Genomic DNA, 17,900 nt, shown 5'->3' on the forward strand with positions numbered 1-17,900 from the left:
CACGAGCGCTATGCGCTCGTGCTCGTGTCCTTCTTGTCTCTTTGTCGTTGTTCTGTTCTCGAGCTATAACTATCGTCATGTCATACCAAGTAGCCCAAACTGCCACACTCCCACATGTGTTTCACTAACTAAAAGTGTGGCACTGCCAATGCAAAAGTAGTTTTATTTTGGTTTGGAGGTGTTAGAAATGCACGTGCCTTTTTGTAGATGGTGAAGTAAGAAGACGACATGGACAAAGAGACTCACGTGCAGTTTGTGGCCTGTGTGGCTTTTAGTAGCCTGTATGGCGTTCGAGTTCAGCCTGTGTGGCGTGTGCTGTATTATGTGAGTAAATTATTCTTTCTTATATCGAGGTCGAAGACAACAGAGGGAGGGGGAGGGCACATCCGCACATGCTCCTGTGGCGGCAAGAGTGAAGGCAATGCCGGCACGTGGGGTGCAGGCCCGCCCACATGCCCATTTGCTCGTTCTCGCCTGCTAATCGTCGGAACCACAAGCCCGCCATGCGAATGCAGTGCACTTTGTCGACGGCAAAGCAACCGTAGAAGATGCACGATCGTGCCAAAATGACGAAATCCAGGGCGAAATTCCCAGATTGTCCCATGGCGAAAATTCGCTATTTCAAGGGTGTCTGTCGCTGTTACTTTGTTACATCGAGGTCACAAATACTTGTGCTTATATGAAGTACAGTAAAATCTCGGTAGAACAAACACCACCTTAACAAACTTTTCAGATTAACTAACTTAAAAAAAACCCGTGCCGACTGCTAAAAGCTTCAATGTAAAATTATTTCACTACTACGTACTTCAGAATACCGAACTTCTCAGAATAACGAGTGCTAATTTAGTTCTACAATATATTAACAACACCTCCGTATTACGAACTCGTGTTCTGAAATCCATCACGACCACCGGAGCGGTACCCAAGCAGACGACACAGCCAACGAAGGCCTTGCTTCTCGGAAGATGTGCGACGGTGTGGAGGGGTAAAAAAAACGAAAGGGTGATTTTCTTTTCTTTATATTTATTGAAACGCCAATGCTGCAAATTTACAAGCGCAGAGGCAAGGGGCGAGGGCAGCACGGGTGGGCAAGGTCAGCGAGACCTTCCTCCATGAGCAAGGCAGAGTGGGAGTTGCGGAGCAGGAAGCATGGGCGCGGAAAACCTGAGACAGCGACGGAACAGAAAATGAAACGCGAGGAATTTTTTTAGCTCTTTCTTTCTTTCAGAAGAGGCGATGCCAGCCGCGGCGCTTCGGGTTTTTCTTATCTTTGTCACTTCTACATGTGATCTAGGAGGCCAAAGGGGTATAGATGTTCTCTGAGGAGGCCTTGTCAGTCGTGTTCATCTTTTCGGTGATTACATATCACGTCCGCAAAGCAAGCCGGTGTTCGCGCTGCGGTGCTACTACAATAACGAGTTCATCTCTGCTTGCAACGAAGAAGCGGGAACTGTTCTCGCTAAGGAGAAAGTGGTGAATGTGGATGAGCTGGAGGCCTTCGCATTGCAAATTTTGTGCGCACATCAGAAAAAGAACACACAGACTTTTAAGGAAACATGCATTCTTTGGTGTTCACTTGCACATTTGTTTTTTATTATGAAAAACGAGTTCAAGAAACCACCGTTGTAAAGCTAAGTCGTTTTGGTCGGTGGAAAATAAGTATTTATGATTAATTTTCGGGCTTTCACTATAACAACCTTTCGAATTTCGTTATACCGAGATTTTACTGTAACGATGGAGAATAGAAAACTTTGTTACATCGAAGAATTCGTTATATAGAGGTACGTTGTAAGCACGTTTAACTGTAGTATGTTTGTTCCGCACAATTTTTCGTAAAGGTTCTACTGCATAGATGATAGAGTTCCACATCAACGAAGATGGCCACCGGGCAAATGAACTAATACAGCATCATTAATATTTCCTGACAGCGGTCCAGGTTCCGGTAGTGGTATACTACCAGGACCGCTAGAGCATGGAGCACCGCAGAAACGTGTAGTGCAGACCCCTAGCTGGAAACTCATCATCGCCGCATAAATCCAACAAGCTACTCGTGCACATTCCACAGCAGAGTGCATGCCAAGAACACTACAACTGCAAATTCATGCATGGCAAAGCAAGTGACCCGGCCATGGCAGTGTTAGCTAAGTAGGCTACGTGCAGCACGCAACTAGAGGGGAGATGATCTGTCCTATGCAGCCATACGACATTTCAGTTAGGTAAAGTGAGTTTGTTTTCGCTAGACAGCACGTCATGGTACAGAAGCGGAAAGTCAACAATACACATGCACCCGTTCTGTTGCTATGTCAATTGCTGCATATTTCGAATCCCGTAATAAACAGTTTAAGATGCTCCTAAGCATCACCACCATGCGCTATCGGACTGTCGTGTCAGAACCAGAATCTTCTGTGCCCATTGGCAAAAATACAAATGCTTTGCAGTAGGTACTTCTGGCAATATTTTCCCCGACACTGTTTTCACTTTGTTGGTGGTGATGGCACACGTCAGGAGACACGAATTCTTACTGAGCCGTTAATGCGTAGTATCGACAAGTGCGTAGTTGTTCTGCATTTCCGGCAAATGCGTATTGATAAGGTTTCACTGTAAAAGCAATGCGAAATTTTTGTAAAAAACCGGAATTTTCAATGGAGAAAGAAATGAAACCATGGGCATTTCACCTGGCAAAGGTTTGAGGACACCCTTGTCCAGAACTTCCGCAGTGAGTGACACTTGGCTGCAGTTGTCAAACCGCCTCTGCTGCTGGTTGTCAGCTGCATTGAAAATGGTAGCACAGACAACATTACACAGGAAGAAGACTGAAAAATTATGACACTACGTTACTGCCTGTTGCAGCGCTCTCAATAATGTAGCCAGAGAACGATCTGCAGTTAAAATTACATGTAGCTATACATTGCAAGTGCACACAAAATAAAAACGTGAAACACATGTTCCTGTTCAGACAACACTTACCGTATTTACTCGATTCTACCGCGCCCTCGATTGTAACGCGCACCCGATTTCCACCGCGAAAAAAAAAAAAAAAACGCAAGACATCGATTGCAACACGCACCCATTTTTTCTTGCTGGCCCGCATGATCACACCACTCGAAAAAACGACTCCTTTCGGGAGCGTCTTCCATTTAAATATGAGGTACGGGCGAAGCTTGTGCCCATTTGACGTGTAACAGAGCATTGCCGCCACTGTAGTTTTACCGTGGACCGATGTCAGCACGCGAACTTGCTTCGCCCCCTTCTTCTCGACGGTTGTGGTGCCAGGCATGTCGAAGTAAAGAGGCGTCTGATCGGCATTCCCGATTTGCCCAAGCAGGTAGTCGTTGTTGCGCCGCAAGTTTAGGACGAACCTCTGAAAACTGTGAAGCTTTTCATCGTACTCCTCCGCAAAACTTTTCGCATATGCATGTTCCCCTTCGGAGGGAAAAGCCTTTCCTTTTCATAAAGTTAGTTAACCAGCACCTGCTCGCTTTAAACTGGCTCCGCATTAGACATTTTTCTAAGACTAATTGCATAGCCCGCACTTGGAGCAGTACTGCCGTCACGGGCCGCTGTGCTGCTCGCTGCTAAAGCGCATACTCGCCGAACAGCTCTTCAATTTGCGGAAACCGACCCTGCTGTGGTCCACTGAAGTCTTTGCGTAAAGCTTTGCTGTCGAAAATCTTCTGCTTTTGTTTCCGCCGGTCCCGCACGCACGTTTCGGGAACTCCGAACGACCGCGATGCGGCCCGATTTCCGTCCGTTTCTGCACACGCAATGACTTTTCTTTTAAAAGCGGCGTCGTGGTGCACTCGAGTTTTTGGAGTCGGCCATTCCACGCCGTCGATGCTAATGCACTACTAGATGAACTCCTCAGCACACGTACGAAGTGCCGCACATGAGAAACACATAGGGAGAAATGGACGACGCGCCATGCCGACGCACGTAGGGGGCGGCCATTGTGGATTTGCCGATGGCAATAGATTGGCCGTAATTTTTTTGTTCGTACTCGATTCTAACGCGCATGCGATTTATGAACTCGCTTAACCGGAAAAAAGGTGCGCGTTAGATTCGAGTAATTACGGTACGTTATTTACGGGGTTCATGCTCATTTACATGACAAAAGTTCAAGAGTTTCAAAGGCCTTTCAAGGCTACTTGTGTGAATTTTCAAGGACCACATTGTCTGTTAGAAACCCAATTACCACATGCTTATGGAAGGATAAAGGCTTGAAATAACTAGCATTCATCAAAAAAGGGCAGATGTCAAAAACATGGTTCCAATGACATTTTCTTTCCAGACAACTTTCAATCATAGTTCCTTGCTGCTTGGTTTTCGCAGTCTTTTCAAAGCTGTTTGACTTGATGATGTACATCAAGTCTCTAATTGTCTCTGCTTTTTCGGTGCATGGGTCTGCTGTAGCTGTTAAGAAACAGCGACTTCTAGTTCTTTTTCCGCTTTTGTTCACATTTTGACCTCCTCCTGAAAGCAAAATTTCTTTTTTATGTTTCTCATCCTCCTGTTCCTTCCTTTTTTCGAGTTTCCAGAAATGCACGGTGTTGATTCCGTGCAGAAGCTACTGATATTCTCTATTATTCTGCGATGGGCACATTACATATGTCACCTGCTACATTTACGGCATCGCAAATAATGCGGTGTGAACTGTGCGACATTTTATCAAAAAAAAAAAAAAAAAAGAAGGAAATTCAAGGATGTTCAAGGGTTTCCTAAAATTCAGGAACTTTCAAGGCCTTGAAAACATACTTTTCCAATTCAAGGGTTTTCAAGAATTTCCAGGACCTGCATGAAGCCTGTATTTATGAACCAATTTTGTACTTCTGAAAACTTTGCTTGTCTAGATGATTTCCAGCGGCAAGTTCAAATGTTTGAAGCTTTATATTTTTGCGAGTGTTATCATTATGCCTACTAATATGTAGTGCCCTTTCCGTTGACCCACACGGCCACCTTTATTTTCGTTCACAACTTGCCCAAAACACGCGTGCGCAATCAGCCAACTATCTGCCGTTGAAGTGACTTGATACCTGCCAGAGCACAGAACTTGCAATCCTAACGATGCGGAGCCTTGATGTGCAGCTGACATGGCCCATATGAATGCTCACACTCTTTTTTTTTTTCAGCTTTTCTAAACGTGATGCAACTAACTCGCAGTCCAATTTCAAGTGCAACTATGACACTTCTGCTCCATAACATTGTCAAACATGTTCACTCCGACTTTCAGCTTGCATAAACAGATTTCGGAAGATGAGGGCAGCCATTTACAAAAAGGACAGTACAGTTGGCAGTTAGTTCTGCTGTTGTCCCAACTTGCTTCTCGATTAGCTAGCCTCCATCAATATTGTTTCTGTAATGCCTGCTGCCCTGAGTGGGGCCTGCTCAAATAAAAGATGTTCACGCAGCAAATCCTAAGAAGACCTGCTACGCTGAAACTGAAGGGGAGTTCAAGAGGGAGAAAAGTCCAAGCGAAATAAAGTGGTGGTGTAGATAGCAATTATTATGCTTGTAGATAGCTGCAGATGACCGTGACAAAGTTGTCAGCAATAAGTCATAATAGCACATGCATCGCTGACTGCCACATCGCCTTTGCTTTCTTGTGATGCATATTCGTGACAGCATCGCCGCAATCGCGCAGAAGTCTCAATTAGTACTAGTCTCCACTTTTGCCAAAAAAACGAAACATGTGGTATCCACTTGGTGAACTTTTATGCAATGATAAGTTATTTCAGTCATTGCTAACTGCATTTTATCGCTTCGTGTTTTTCAAGGCATGGTTCATCGTATCCGGCTGTAGCTGGAGAGAACGGTGCCACAAAAGGTTGCTGTGCGAAACTGGACCCTAAGCTTTATGCTACCTACAATTTCTTCTTTCTTTACTCCTCGCTGCTGCTCTGCCACTCAAAAAACAACCTTGAAAGCAAGTGACATCGCTCGCAGCGTTCGAAATCAGCGAGTGGTGCTCGTTTATCTAAGGTATCTTCATCGCGAGTGGAGTGGGGCACACACGAGTGTTCGCCTCTCATGCTTTAGAAGAGCTTTTTTTTTTGTTTTTGTTTTTTCCCTTTGTATGCACCATACTTTTACCACGACCATTTTTAAAGCGTTCATTGTGGAAGTGGGAAGCTTTGCAAAATCTTCGCTCTAAGCCAATGGGTAGCATATGAATAACGTAAGTGCACCAAAATACAGTAGGCCCTCAGCCCCGTATTCACAAACGCTTCTCGACTCGACTTTCACACTTCACTTGACAGAATTGAGCACTGCGCCACAGCTCGGCTCAAAATGACGTTGCACTACTCAAGAGCCGCGGCAGATTATCGCTGATATGCAGTGAGTTGCCATGCCTAGAGACGGCGCTCTCATCGGCTTTCTCAAGTGAAGGTGAAGTGTTGAGTGAAGGGACGTTCTAGAATATGGGGGTCAGTCAACGGAAATCTGTTAAACCAAACTGCTGCTTAAATGGAACACGTACTTATGACAACATTGGTTACATTCTTGTATTCTGCACCCCTCGTCTTCTCTCAGCTAATGTAACTCTAGTAAAATCGTACATATTTTTCTGGTCTTTCCAGGCTCCATTCAACGGGTCTACCGTATTGTTATAACGGATAGGTCGTTAACTTGTTATAAGTGGGTTCGACTGTATCATTCTCTTACTAATATGCATGATCATACAAGCAACGCGACTCCAGAAAATATTTCAGGGGCTCATTTTCTTCTTAGGCACAAGCAGATAAGCCAAAGAGACTTCAAAACGAATACGAATCCTTCCCCATGCTTGGCCTGATCCAACGAATACTTGGCTTAACTATAAGCAGAATTAATTTGATATAAGCAGTCCCATTCAAAGCCATACATAGCAACCATAAAGCGGTCACTTACGGTCACGACCATACATAGTGACGGCCACCACCAGCACCCCAGCAGGCAGCTCGGCCTCTAGTGCGGGGGCGCCGTGGGCTTCCAACTCCACAACGGGAACGAGCGACACCCACGTGCCGGCCGGGGCAAAGTGGCTGTCAGTGGCCACCAGGTGCACACGACCGGGACCTCCACGCGTTGCCACGATGGCCGAAGGACCTAGAGTGGGGCCTTCGATTGCAGCCCACACCGGTGCATCCTGGTCCAGCTGCCAACGTACGGGGGCTCCAGTGCCACCGTAGGCATGCACTTCTACCATGTACGCTGGCTGCTTCTCGGGCTCCCAGGGCAGCCACACCTCCTCAGGTTGTACAGTCAGCCTCTCTTGGATGGACACCGACTGCTCTCCTACTGCAGAGGCCGGCAGCAGTGACCCGTCCTGACAACAGTAACGGGTAATAAAGCTCCTGCCACACCCAGTCCTGCTACAGTGACTTTAGGCCGTATTCCCGCAGGAAGCACCTTTCCCCATTTCAGCATGTGGCTACTGCTTCGTCTAAGGCCTAGGCATCTACACTGTCTATGGGTGTAACTGGAAACCGAAGCATTACACAAGATGCAGCCACTTGTCTGCCGTCAGGCCCAGCCCTGGAACATTATACCTTCAATTAAAAAACCACAAGGTACAGTTTTGCAATACGTTCCATTCAAAGGAGATGACTTTTCCTTTTGTGTCAATATAGATGCCACGGTGAAGGATTCAATAAGTGTCCCATGCCATGCTGGTGCTGTTAATTTAACTTGCAATCGACAGTCTGTGTTTCCTCTTGAGAAAACTCTTATGCTTTTATGATCTCAACACAAGTAGGAGTTGTTTTAAGCCAATGCTCCTTTTCGTAAGAAAGCATCTAATGTCTTAAACGAATGCACGTGGTATGACGACTGCCCTAGTTAGGCTACATAAGTAAAATTTTACCATCTGGGGTTTAATTTGAGCCAAAATCTACACGAGTTTTTGCACTCCAAGCTTATTATGGAGCAGAATACAAAAAATATGCAATGGGTATCAACAGTGAAATTCGCTAGGGTTGTACGGGTATGAAAAAATAATTCGTACAGTGAACTAGATAAATGCTCAAATGTATACGCTGGCTGGTTCTCTAGCTTCTCAGGGCAGCCGGGCTCCTAGAGTTGCACTGTCAGACTCTTTTGAATGTTTTTTCATAGACTCAAGGTAAAAAAAAAAATCCCCTTAATACAGACAGCTTTATGTTACAGACAAACGTCTGCAGTGATCGCTAACACTGGACCTCCGATATTCACAGCTCTGGAAATCAGGCGGCAGCCAGAAGCATCCAAAGGGCTACCACATTTCCCCACCCTTACAGAAAATGACAAATGGTGTCGCAGTTGTCTGCCCCAGAACCCAAACAAATTCCAGAGAGTTTGCACGCCAAGACCACTTTGGCATCACAAACATGGAAAAAGATGACTACCGGTCTGATGGCACGGGCATCAGCAGGGACGCGCAGAAGAAACACTTACCCCCCTTCTTCCCCTTTAAACCACAACATTGGTTGCCCCCACCCAAGTTACGTTAACTAACGCTCCACCTTCTAGCAGCCGCAATACAAAATGGGTTTGCACACCTGTACACAAAATCTTGCCGATGACCATGTGTTATGGCATGTGCATTACCACAACAAGCATCCCAGATAAAATAAAATTTTGTGAGCGAGCTTGAAACCACTACTTTTGATCCGGCAGAACCAAGTAAGGGTTCCTCTTGCAATCAATTTCTGACACACCCAACTCCGCTCACTGTATTCAAGGAAAATGCCACAGTTGCCGACCATTGATTCGGACGAAAGGCAGCCACAACATGTAGCCAAGACACATAGCCTTCCAGATTGGCAATTGCAATTGATGCATGCATTTTTACACCGGCACGATCTCCAGCCGTAGCTAGTTCTGGAGACCTAGCAAAAAATATTGTAAACATTGTGGACTGCTTCTCATAGCCTTCGACATCATACTCGATCAGCCAGCCAGAGTCTGAAAATAAAATGGGGCACTGTGGGGGGTCCGGATTTTTCATCGCGATTTTACATTACTTCAACGGGACGAGTGGCGGAGGTGCAAAAATGTCCACATCAATGAGCATGTCCGAATTTTCAGCATCCGAATGAACGGTCGGCGACTGTATTTAGCTCCTTTTAATGCCTTGAATACACTTTTCGGAGGCACCTCGAACGAGCTGAAATTATGGCAAGATCATGTTTTCATGTGCCCTGTTACTTCATTCTTAAAAAAGTGCCCATTCTACTTACACAATCGACCATTAAAGTATGACTGAGAACATGCAGGATTGCGACCTACAGTGCTTGCTATAAGCTGTGGAACTCACCGGTTGTCGGCAACCCAGCAGTTCTGCGCGTATCATAGTACTGCCATTCTGAAGGGTGCGCACCCAGTGAACTGTGCCATTTTCCGTGGAGTAGTTCACCTCAAAATATTCGGGAGGAAAATGCACATCCATTTGAAGACCCTGCAAAGAAAAGGAAATCAATGATTTTTATCTTCTAGTGCACAACAATGCTGTTTCACATGAGTGATCATACTTTCATTTTTTTTAAAGCAGTACTTGACACGCTGTAATTATGTCAGTGGTTAATACCGTTGTCCCGACTTAAAACATAACAAACTTCCACATGATTACAGTTAAACCTCCATTATACAAGAGAGGCTATAACAAAGTAATCGACACTAGCAAATCGCAATTGCCCTCAAGAATCGCCACAGAAACCGATGTTTGAAACCCCAGTTCAATGAGGCAAATCTTGTCTGTTACAGGATGCAATTAAAAAAGTTTTATAGGAAATAAAGTTTGAGCCAGTGTCACGACAGTGCTTAACACGGCAACAGTATTTAAGAGTTCGAGACTACCGCCATGCATCCTCCAGCAAGGTGCACAAAGCTAGACGGCATGTCGTGTGCACGATGCTGCACCCGCAATGCCATTCCCACCCCCATGAGTGTAGACCCTGATCTGGTGATGCACTTCATTGTTGATGCTCTAGCAATATAGGCATTTGACTGAATTGTGCACTGAATGAAACCGCAATTAAATGACAAAGCAAGTAAGAAGCAACAACAATCACCCAAACTCGCATAAAAATAGCCTAGAAAATAATATAGAAAATACCATAAAATTAACGTACGCCGAGAAAGTTGGCGGGGGATGATTGTCACGGCAGCTTAATCAGTAAAGCACGACACAGTTAGACACCAAAGGCAAATCCATGGATTTGGTTCGGTCGGAGGTGAATCAATAGTGCCTTGACAGATAAGCATCAGAAAAAGTGATGGTGAGATGACCGCTGGCGATGAACATGCCCGTTTTAATCATCGCTGACAACCTTGTCACTGTCATCTACAAATACCTGTTTGGCTGCGCGTGTGGCTTAAACTGCGCGGAGTGACAGCAGTACAAGCGCATCATGCTGCAGTGTGCGACTTCGCTGCCACTGCGTAGTGTGAGGCCGATTGCGTGTTGCTTGCAAAATGCTTGTCTCTGTTGTGTAGGACGAACAGGCAACTCGCCGCACTAGTGCACAATTCGGGGTGAAGCATGCACAAAGAATGCACAACCCCATGCATGTATTAGACTGCAAACAGTGCATGGCATGTGATGGCAAGAGCCTAGCAGGCGACACGCTGTATGCAACTAGCCAGGGATGACGGCCTTTACGTGGCACTACCGCGCTTCGATGAAACTGCGTCAGTTCATGGCAAAGGCAGTTAGATTCACTCGGAAGCACGCAACAGGTGTCGCTTTACACGCAAAAAGGCTTAACTTGTCACCAAAGGGGTTGTAGCACCGTTTAATTTTAATAAAGATACCCAGAAAAAAAAAAACAGTTTGGCTACTAAGCATGTATCCAAGGGCAAGTCCCCACACAAAGAACTACTGATATTACGACCACTTATCATTACGATTTCGAGTTTGTTATAAATGGGTTCCACTTCACTGACACCTAACATGCCTTAAATTATATTAGTACTCACTATCACTAATTAACTCAGCACTCACTCCATTTGCTTTGATAGAAATCATCTCTCATTACTCAATAGTTAAATTGCCACTCGATTTACTTTCATCGTTATACATAAGCAAAGCCATGCTGTCTCGCACTTCTGATTGGCTCTCACTCCCTACAGACGTCGTGCAATCTTTCGGCTTCAATTCTCTCACGCCGCCCTTTACATCAAGGTCAAATTAACAGAAGACATACTGTATTTTCTTGCATACAACCCAGCCTGCATATAAACTGTGCTCTTAAATTTAACTCTACAACAAAAATATGTACGCATATAATGCCTGCATATAACCAGCTTTCTAAGCAGAACTTAAAGTTTTTGCTGAGGGTTAATAGCGAAAAAATGCAGTACAATGCTTTCACGCTAAACTTAAAATCAGCTGCAGCCCAGTAGGGCTGCCAGGGAATAGCCTTTGCAGCTCACCTCACTGTCGTGGATCCGATGCTGCTGATCATCAAAAAGCTGCACCTCCACCCAGTACGAGGCCTGACGTTCCAGCACCCAAGCATCTCCCGGAGACACCGACAGGCCTGCAATGCATAGTACAGGCACACGGGGAGCGTTGGGAGCACACAACATTTGTTGAACATGCAGTCATCGTACATCGAGTAGAAAAGGCGATTTTATCACGTATGATGCAACTGTGTGTGATCTTTAAAGTGCCAAGACACTAAATTTTCTATCGTAATTTGATTATGTATGTCAATAGTACTTGTTAATAAGTTAATAGTTATTTGTTAGTACTTAATAAAGAGGCCAGCAATATTTTAGCACATTTGCTTGAGCACTTCCTTTATAATTGAATAGGTTATATATAAACATTAAGGCACCCCGGGAGCCAGACAACACTGGCACACTTGTGAGCCGTGACGTAACAGGCCGCTCACTGTTCCGAGAGTCTGCATTCTGGCAATGTTCAGTGGTAACGTTCTGTAATATGGGTAGCCTAGCGGCGAGAGGAAATAAAACATAGTCTCATCAATATTAAGTTTCCTATCTAACTGTTACACGATTCGTAGATATTATAGCATGAGTGGGATTAAGATTGTAGTGATCGTTAACTGAAGAGATTTTGTGAAACAGCAATCATCCGCAATTACTTTCGACTACAAAAACAGTGGCCTCGATGACAACTGGTAGTGGTGCTCAAGCTATTCAGTTTCCTTTTCTTTATGCTGCCTCATCAAACAGGAACAAAGAAGCTTTCTCACGCAGGTAGCTCGGCTTGACGACGTGCACATCAGCAGTCGGCTGGCGGCCATCCACAGACAGGTCTGGAAGCTGCTAAGGAACCGCAACTGGCTAAAAAGCTGTGGAAGGCTAGAGGGACCCATCCCACAAACATAGAGGGATCATCTCACAGAAACAGGCAGTAGAACAAAGGGAATGTCGAAATGACGCAGCACCACTGGCGTGCACATGACGTGTTGATGCATCTGCGTCGTGTAATCTTCTGGCTCCCTCCTTGCCCTCTCGGATGCCAAGGAGAGCAGGGAAGGAATTTGGCTTGCGAAGTATACACCGGGCGAGTGGCGAAGGTTTCAAGATCACCTCCTCACATCATGCTTTCGTAGCATTCATCACTACATTCATCATTACACTTCTAATGAAATAATTGTATAATTTTAGTGCAAAAGCTTTTTGTTAGGCACACAAGAATTTCCAGTGTCTAAGATAAATTTCTCATGTGACCAAGTGAAGCGCAGTGTAAGAAGTAAATGACAAACAAAACAAAAACCACGTGGACATCCTTCTTTTCAATCTACACTCTAATTTCTTCTGCTGGCGCTCCACAATTTCAAATTCGTTTTCTATCATACGTACAGCTGCACAGAAGTATCTCGTTCCCTATAAAAATGTGAGTAGACGCCGGAGAGATGCTGAGCAGACGACGCGACGCAAATGAATACATGTGTGGAGGGTAATTGGCCTTCGTATTGGCTAAGAGGCCTTGTAGCCTTGAGGGTGCTCAAAGAAACTTAAAAGATACAGTATAGGTTGCAGCCCATATAGTTCTGAAAGTTCAATTTCGCCTGATAACATGAATACTGGTCTCCAGCTGTACTCGAAGGCAAAATACGAGGCCAAATAGCGATCATTTAGGCACCAATTTTCACAACATGCCTTTATAGGCACTTATAAGAATTTAGGCCCCAATGTCAACAATAGGCATTTACAGCCACTATAAAAACAGTATAAAAGCTCTTCTTAACCTCAAATTCGTGCTCATATATCAAAGTGACACGATAGAAACACAAGAAACAAAATAGGCGTTTGCCCGTAATCCAGCCTCGAATCATGACACAGCAATTTTTCCTTGTTCTCTCTCAACTTACATGCCAGTGACACAGGAAGATACTCTAAATAGCGCCAGCATCCCATTTTGAAAGTATGGCAGCGAGAACATGCTTCCCTGTGACAGAAACCAGTAATTTAGCACATTACCTCCTAAGAAGCATACTTTGAAGCATATATGACTGCACATAACCAGATCTTCGAGGTAATGTTGTCAATCTATGACTCCTTGAAACACTTCGAATGTTAAAAAAAAAAAAAAACAAGTACACAGATTGCAGTCTTGAATGTGGAAAGTACTATAAAAAGTAGTGTTCATAAAACACCAACAAAGTTGACATGTACATTAATGAAACAAACGACTCGATGCACTTCAGCAGCAAAGGATACGTGCATTGGTCAGTAGCACCTGTGTTTGACCCAGTTTTCGGGCCAACACGCAGAGGCCCTCCAGTGTTGCCACCCGGTTGTCTTCGATGCGCTGGGTGTATCGCTCCGATGGCGCCACAGCTGCAAACATGCAAGCAGGTTTACACTCAGCACTGCCAACGGATGCATAAACAATCCACTCGGGGATAACATTGCTGAATTTCACAGGTATCCTGAACATATGTTTATCATTTTTTCTAGGATTTACGAAATTCCTAACGAGCAACGACTTTGTCTTCTTGTACAGTCAACTGTAAACATTCAAGGCACCCGGCTTGTCGCATGTGCTCCGAAATTCGGATGCTTCCACAGCACCACCGGAAGCTCTATAGAGTCAACATTTACGAACGTTTGAAATGAGAGATGTCAGAACTCTTTGACATATGATGCTTCGGACATTCTGCTCGAATTGGAGGCAGAAAATGACACTATATTCCCTTTGGCACCACCACTGCCACTCTCTACAGCTAAACTGCTTACTGCTCCCCAAATAAATCACCACAAACACTTTTTGAATTCACCAAGAGCTAGCGGAGTTACAGATATTTGTTGCACACTTCAACCTCTTCCTTTTCTTTTGTAAAATGCTAGCACACTTTGGAGCAAGGACACTGAATATGCCAAGGCAGTTTTTCTGAGATACGCTGGAAGCTTACATCGCACAGCAAACACACTAAACAGTCAACTCTCTTCGGCCTGAATGCTTGCAAAACTTTTCTTCAACTACAAACTTCAATAGTTAAAAATGAACAAATTAGTGTTTATTTTGGTGCATGCAGCCAGCCATAAACTCTCACTTTAAGTCAAATGTATGTACATACCGCATTTATTAGGATCGTGCAAATATTAGAATGCTTCGAATATCCGAAGGAATAATGCAGTATTCGAATTTACTTCAAGTCGAATTTAAAATATTGAAAATTTTGAATTCTTCGAAACAAACGAATAGCTGCTTATTAATCTGCATGTATGAACTTGCAAAGGTAATTTCACTGCTGTGAAACAGTGGTGTGCAGTAAAGCACTTATCCAGGGGAAACTCGCACTGCCAGGAAGCTCTACTTCAAGGTTGAATGAGGATATTGCCTTGACATCGATTCCTTAAAAGTTTAGTATACCTACCTAAAGTGTAGCAAATTTTATAAAGTAACATATTTTACAGGCTATCACTTGCATTCTAGCGAAAGTCGAATTATGCTACTATTCAATGTTGTTGCCGCTTTGATGCAAAAAAATTGTATTTGCATAAGCCTTCCCTCATATTGTGCAGGTTTGCTAGGTCATGACAAATATGCCCATTTTTCTTTATAATATGTGGTATATATGCTATTCAAATTTGATTCGAAATTATTCGACCAAAATCGCTACTTGCTTCGAATTCGCTTCAAACCTGAAATTCACTATTCGCACAAGTCCAGTATTTCTTTTGTACATAACCTGCACCAAACTAATCAGGAAAGAAAAATGAGCTTAAAAAGAGGGTGTGCTGATAATACCCATTTTTTTTCTTTTTGTAGAGTTAAAGGTGTGGGGGCAGGTTACATGCACGAAAACACGGTAAAATCGTTCCCTCGAATAATCATTTTTTTTTAAGTTGAAAAGCTTGTTACACAGCCTTATATACACTAAGTATTGCGTATTTTAAAGTGCAACATATTTTACCGTTTGTATCTTTACCATTTTGCTATTCTAATCTTAAATTCAAGGTTGCATGCACTTCACTTCAAACGAAATATACCAGATGGTCAAAATTTCCAGAGCCCTCCACTATGGCCTCTCTCATAATCATATCATGATTTTGGGACGTAAAGCCCCATATATCATTATTATTATTAACTTCAAACAAAAGAAAAAGTCACATTTGCACACGCCTAGTTCAAACTTTTAAAAATTTAATGCAAGTTTGACCATGACAGATATGCCCCATTTTCCTTTACGACATGTGATTAAAACATTCAAACTAGTATCTGATTCAACATTATTTAACCAAATCGCAATTCACTTCAAACCTCAAATTCACTATTTGCCCATTCCATTGTTCTAACACAAAACTGTCGCAACTGAATGCCGTATAGGTACTGACGGCTGGGTGGGCGTCCCTGCATCAGCCGCTGCAGCCTGAAGCAGGCCTGGCAGCCGGGCAGAAGGTACACGGTCGAGGGTTCGAGCTGGACACTGTCCACAACCCGAAGCTCCAGTTCCTGAGGTGCCAAGTCCTTGAAGGCCGAGTGCATGGGTCGCACTGACACCCGCGCCGTGCCTGCCGCCCTGCCCTCGAGAAGCACTGCCCAGCCACGACGGCCCTTCGATTCCCAGAGAAGCAGTCCGGGACTTGGCAGCTCATACGGCCACTCCGACGCTGGCACGAACCTGTGTCAAAGTGGAACTCGTCACTTCAGTAGCTCTAGTCAATGAGGAACCACCATCATAATGAGGAGACACTGAGCAGGCTTGATCAAAGGGGCCATGACACTGTCACCCAACAATTTGGGGTTTATAGCGAAAAATACCAGTATCGTGAAATCTCGAGCAATATTTCCCTTTTATTGCGATACCAATTATATGGACACTTTCTGCTGATTTTTGCCGACACCGTCATGTCCAGGATATGTATAAGTAAGTACGTAGAAAATGATTCAAAGCACTACCTTTCAGTATAAGTTTTTCTGCTCCAAGCAGATCAATAACAATGCATTGATAAACTGATAGTTCCTCCTGTATGTTTCATTGGCAGACCCGGACCAGCTCTGCTGCCAGATTCACTCCATGGGGGAACTCTTTAATTGGCTAAAATCCGTGGATTCAGCCCAAAAATCGCAAGTGCCCCGCACATGACCGCAGCGTGGTATACCCAGTGGCTGACACAACGCCCTGCCCAAGAGCGCCCGCTCTCTCCGCAAGCCCCCATGACGGCGAAACATGGCTTGCAAGCGATAATGAGCGGTGCATCGCAGCGTCAAACTGTTTTTACACAAGGAATGTTGGGAATCTCATCACCTCTCTTGAACTAGTACAAAACTCTGCTAGGTTCATCCTCTCTAACTACAACCGCACTGCAAGTATGACTTCAATGAAAAATAATTTATCACTTACTCCATTGGCTCACGGACGAAAAATCGCCCGTCTTTCACTGTTTCATAAAATTTTCTATCACCCTACACTTCATAACGACTTGATACTCTAGCCTCTGTACATCTCGAACCGTGTTGATCATTGCAATAAGGTAGGAATCGCATCATGTCACACTAGGTCTTTCTTTCAGTCATTCATTCCCCGCACATCTCATGATTGGAACCACCTTCCCTCGAATGTCGCAACCATCACTGACTTCAAACTTTTTCACGAAACATTAGCTAAGATCGTATAACCATAAAAATCTGTTACCTATGATTATAGCTTCTGTTTTTGTATATTTGGAAATAGCTATTTTTGTACATTCTGCAGAAATGTTATTATCTGTCTTTTATTGCACTGTTTTATTTGTATTTATTGCACTGTTCTATTTGTATTATTTATGGATTCACCCACTCCCCTCTTTAATGCCTTTTTGACCCTGAGGGTATTACAAATAAGTGAAATAAACTTCATGAAGTGGGTGTGCACTAGCATCGTGTGCTATTTGCTCTGGCAAAAGTGCTTGTGTTGCAGCGGCAGATTTCCTTTGCAGCGCTCGGGCGCAGGGTTCGTTGGCCACTACGAATCTGCCATTGGAATTTTCAAAACCAACCTCCATGGTCTCAGCTGCTGTATCCTTTATATGAATTGACTGTCCCTTCCCAGAACACTTGCCAAAGGACAGGCTCGTACTGAAACCTTTATTTCAACTGAGTGTCTCTTCAACCAGCACTGACCTGAGGACGGGCTCGTACTGTTGTAGGCTCCAGTCAAAGGACATGCCCTCAATGGAGGAGAACGTGTCCCCTGCAAAGAAGCAACCAGAGAAAAAAAAAAGCATCGCAACAATCTTGTGTTTACAAAACAAACAGTTGTCAAAACAAGTAAATGTATCCTAAAGCCTATAAAGGTCATTCACTTCAAACGATGCAGCACTCGAACGCACATATTCGATGGAAAGGAGACTTAAGCTAGCGTTTGTGGTGCAGCTACTCAGCAAAAGCAATGCTCTTTCGTGTTGCCTTGACTCTTTCCGTGTGGCGGGGAAAACAGGAGTTCTTAGAAAGTTACACTAGATCTTTAATACCGAAGTAATTA

General features: G+C 44.2%; 1 protein-coding gene across 1 annotated transcript in view; it reads right to left on the reverse strand.

Moving 5' to 3' along the window:
• The window catches only part of LOC119181467 (nuclear pore membrane glycoprotein 210), a 69,712-nt gene that overhangs the window by 46,449 nt on the left and 5,363 nt on the right, over positions 1-17,900 (reverse strand). The window contains exons 4-11 of the mRNA XM_037432721.2: positions 17,540-17,609; positions 15,772-16,058; positions 13,651-13,770; positions 12,177-12,239; positions 11,389-11,495; positions 9,272-9,412; positions 6,886-7,303; positions 2,676-2,768 (exon numbers count right to left, since the gene is read on the reverse strand). Of these exons, the coding sequence (XP_037288618.2) occupies positions 2,676-2,768; positions 6,886-7,303; positions 9,272-9,412; positions 11,389-11,495; positions 12,177-12,239; positions 13,651-13,770; positions 15,772-16,058; positions 17,540-17,609 (1,299 nt within the window). The remainder of the gene's footprint in view (positions 1-2,675; positions 2,769-6,885; positions 7,304-9,271; positions 9,413-11,388; positions 11,496-12,176; positions 12,240-13,650; positions 13,771-15,771; positions 16,059-17,539; positions 17,610-17,900) is intronic.

This window comes from Rhipicephalus microplus, chromosome 10 (genome assembly GCF_043290135.1).
Source record: "Rhipicephalus microplus isolate Deutch F79 chromosome 10, USDA_Rmic, whole genome shotgun sequence".
NCBI classification, from domain to species: domain Eukaryota; kingdom Metazoa; phylum Arthropoda; class Arachnida; order Ixodida; family Ixodidae; genus Rhipicephalus; species Rhipicephalus microplus.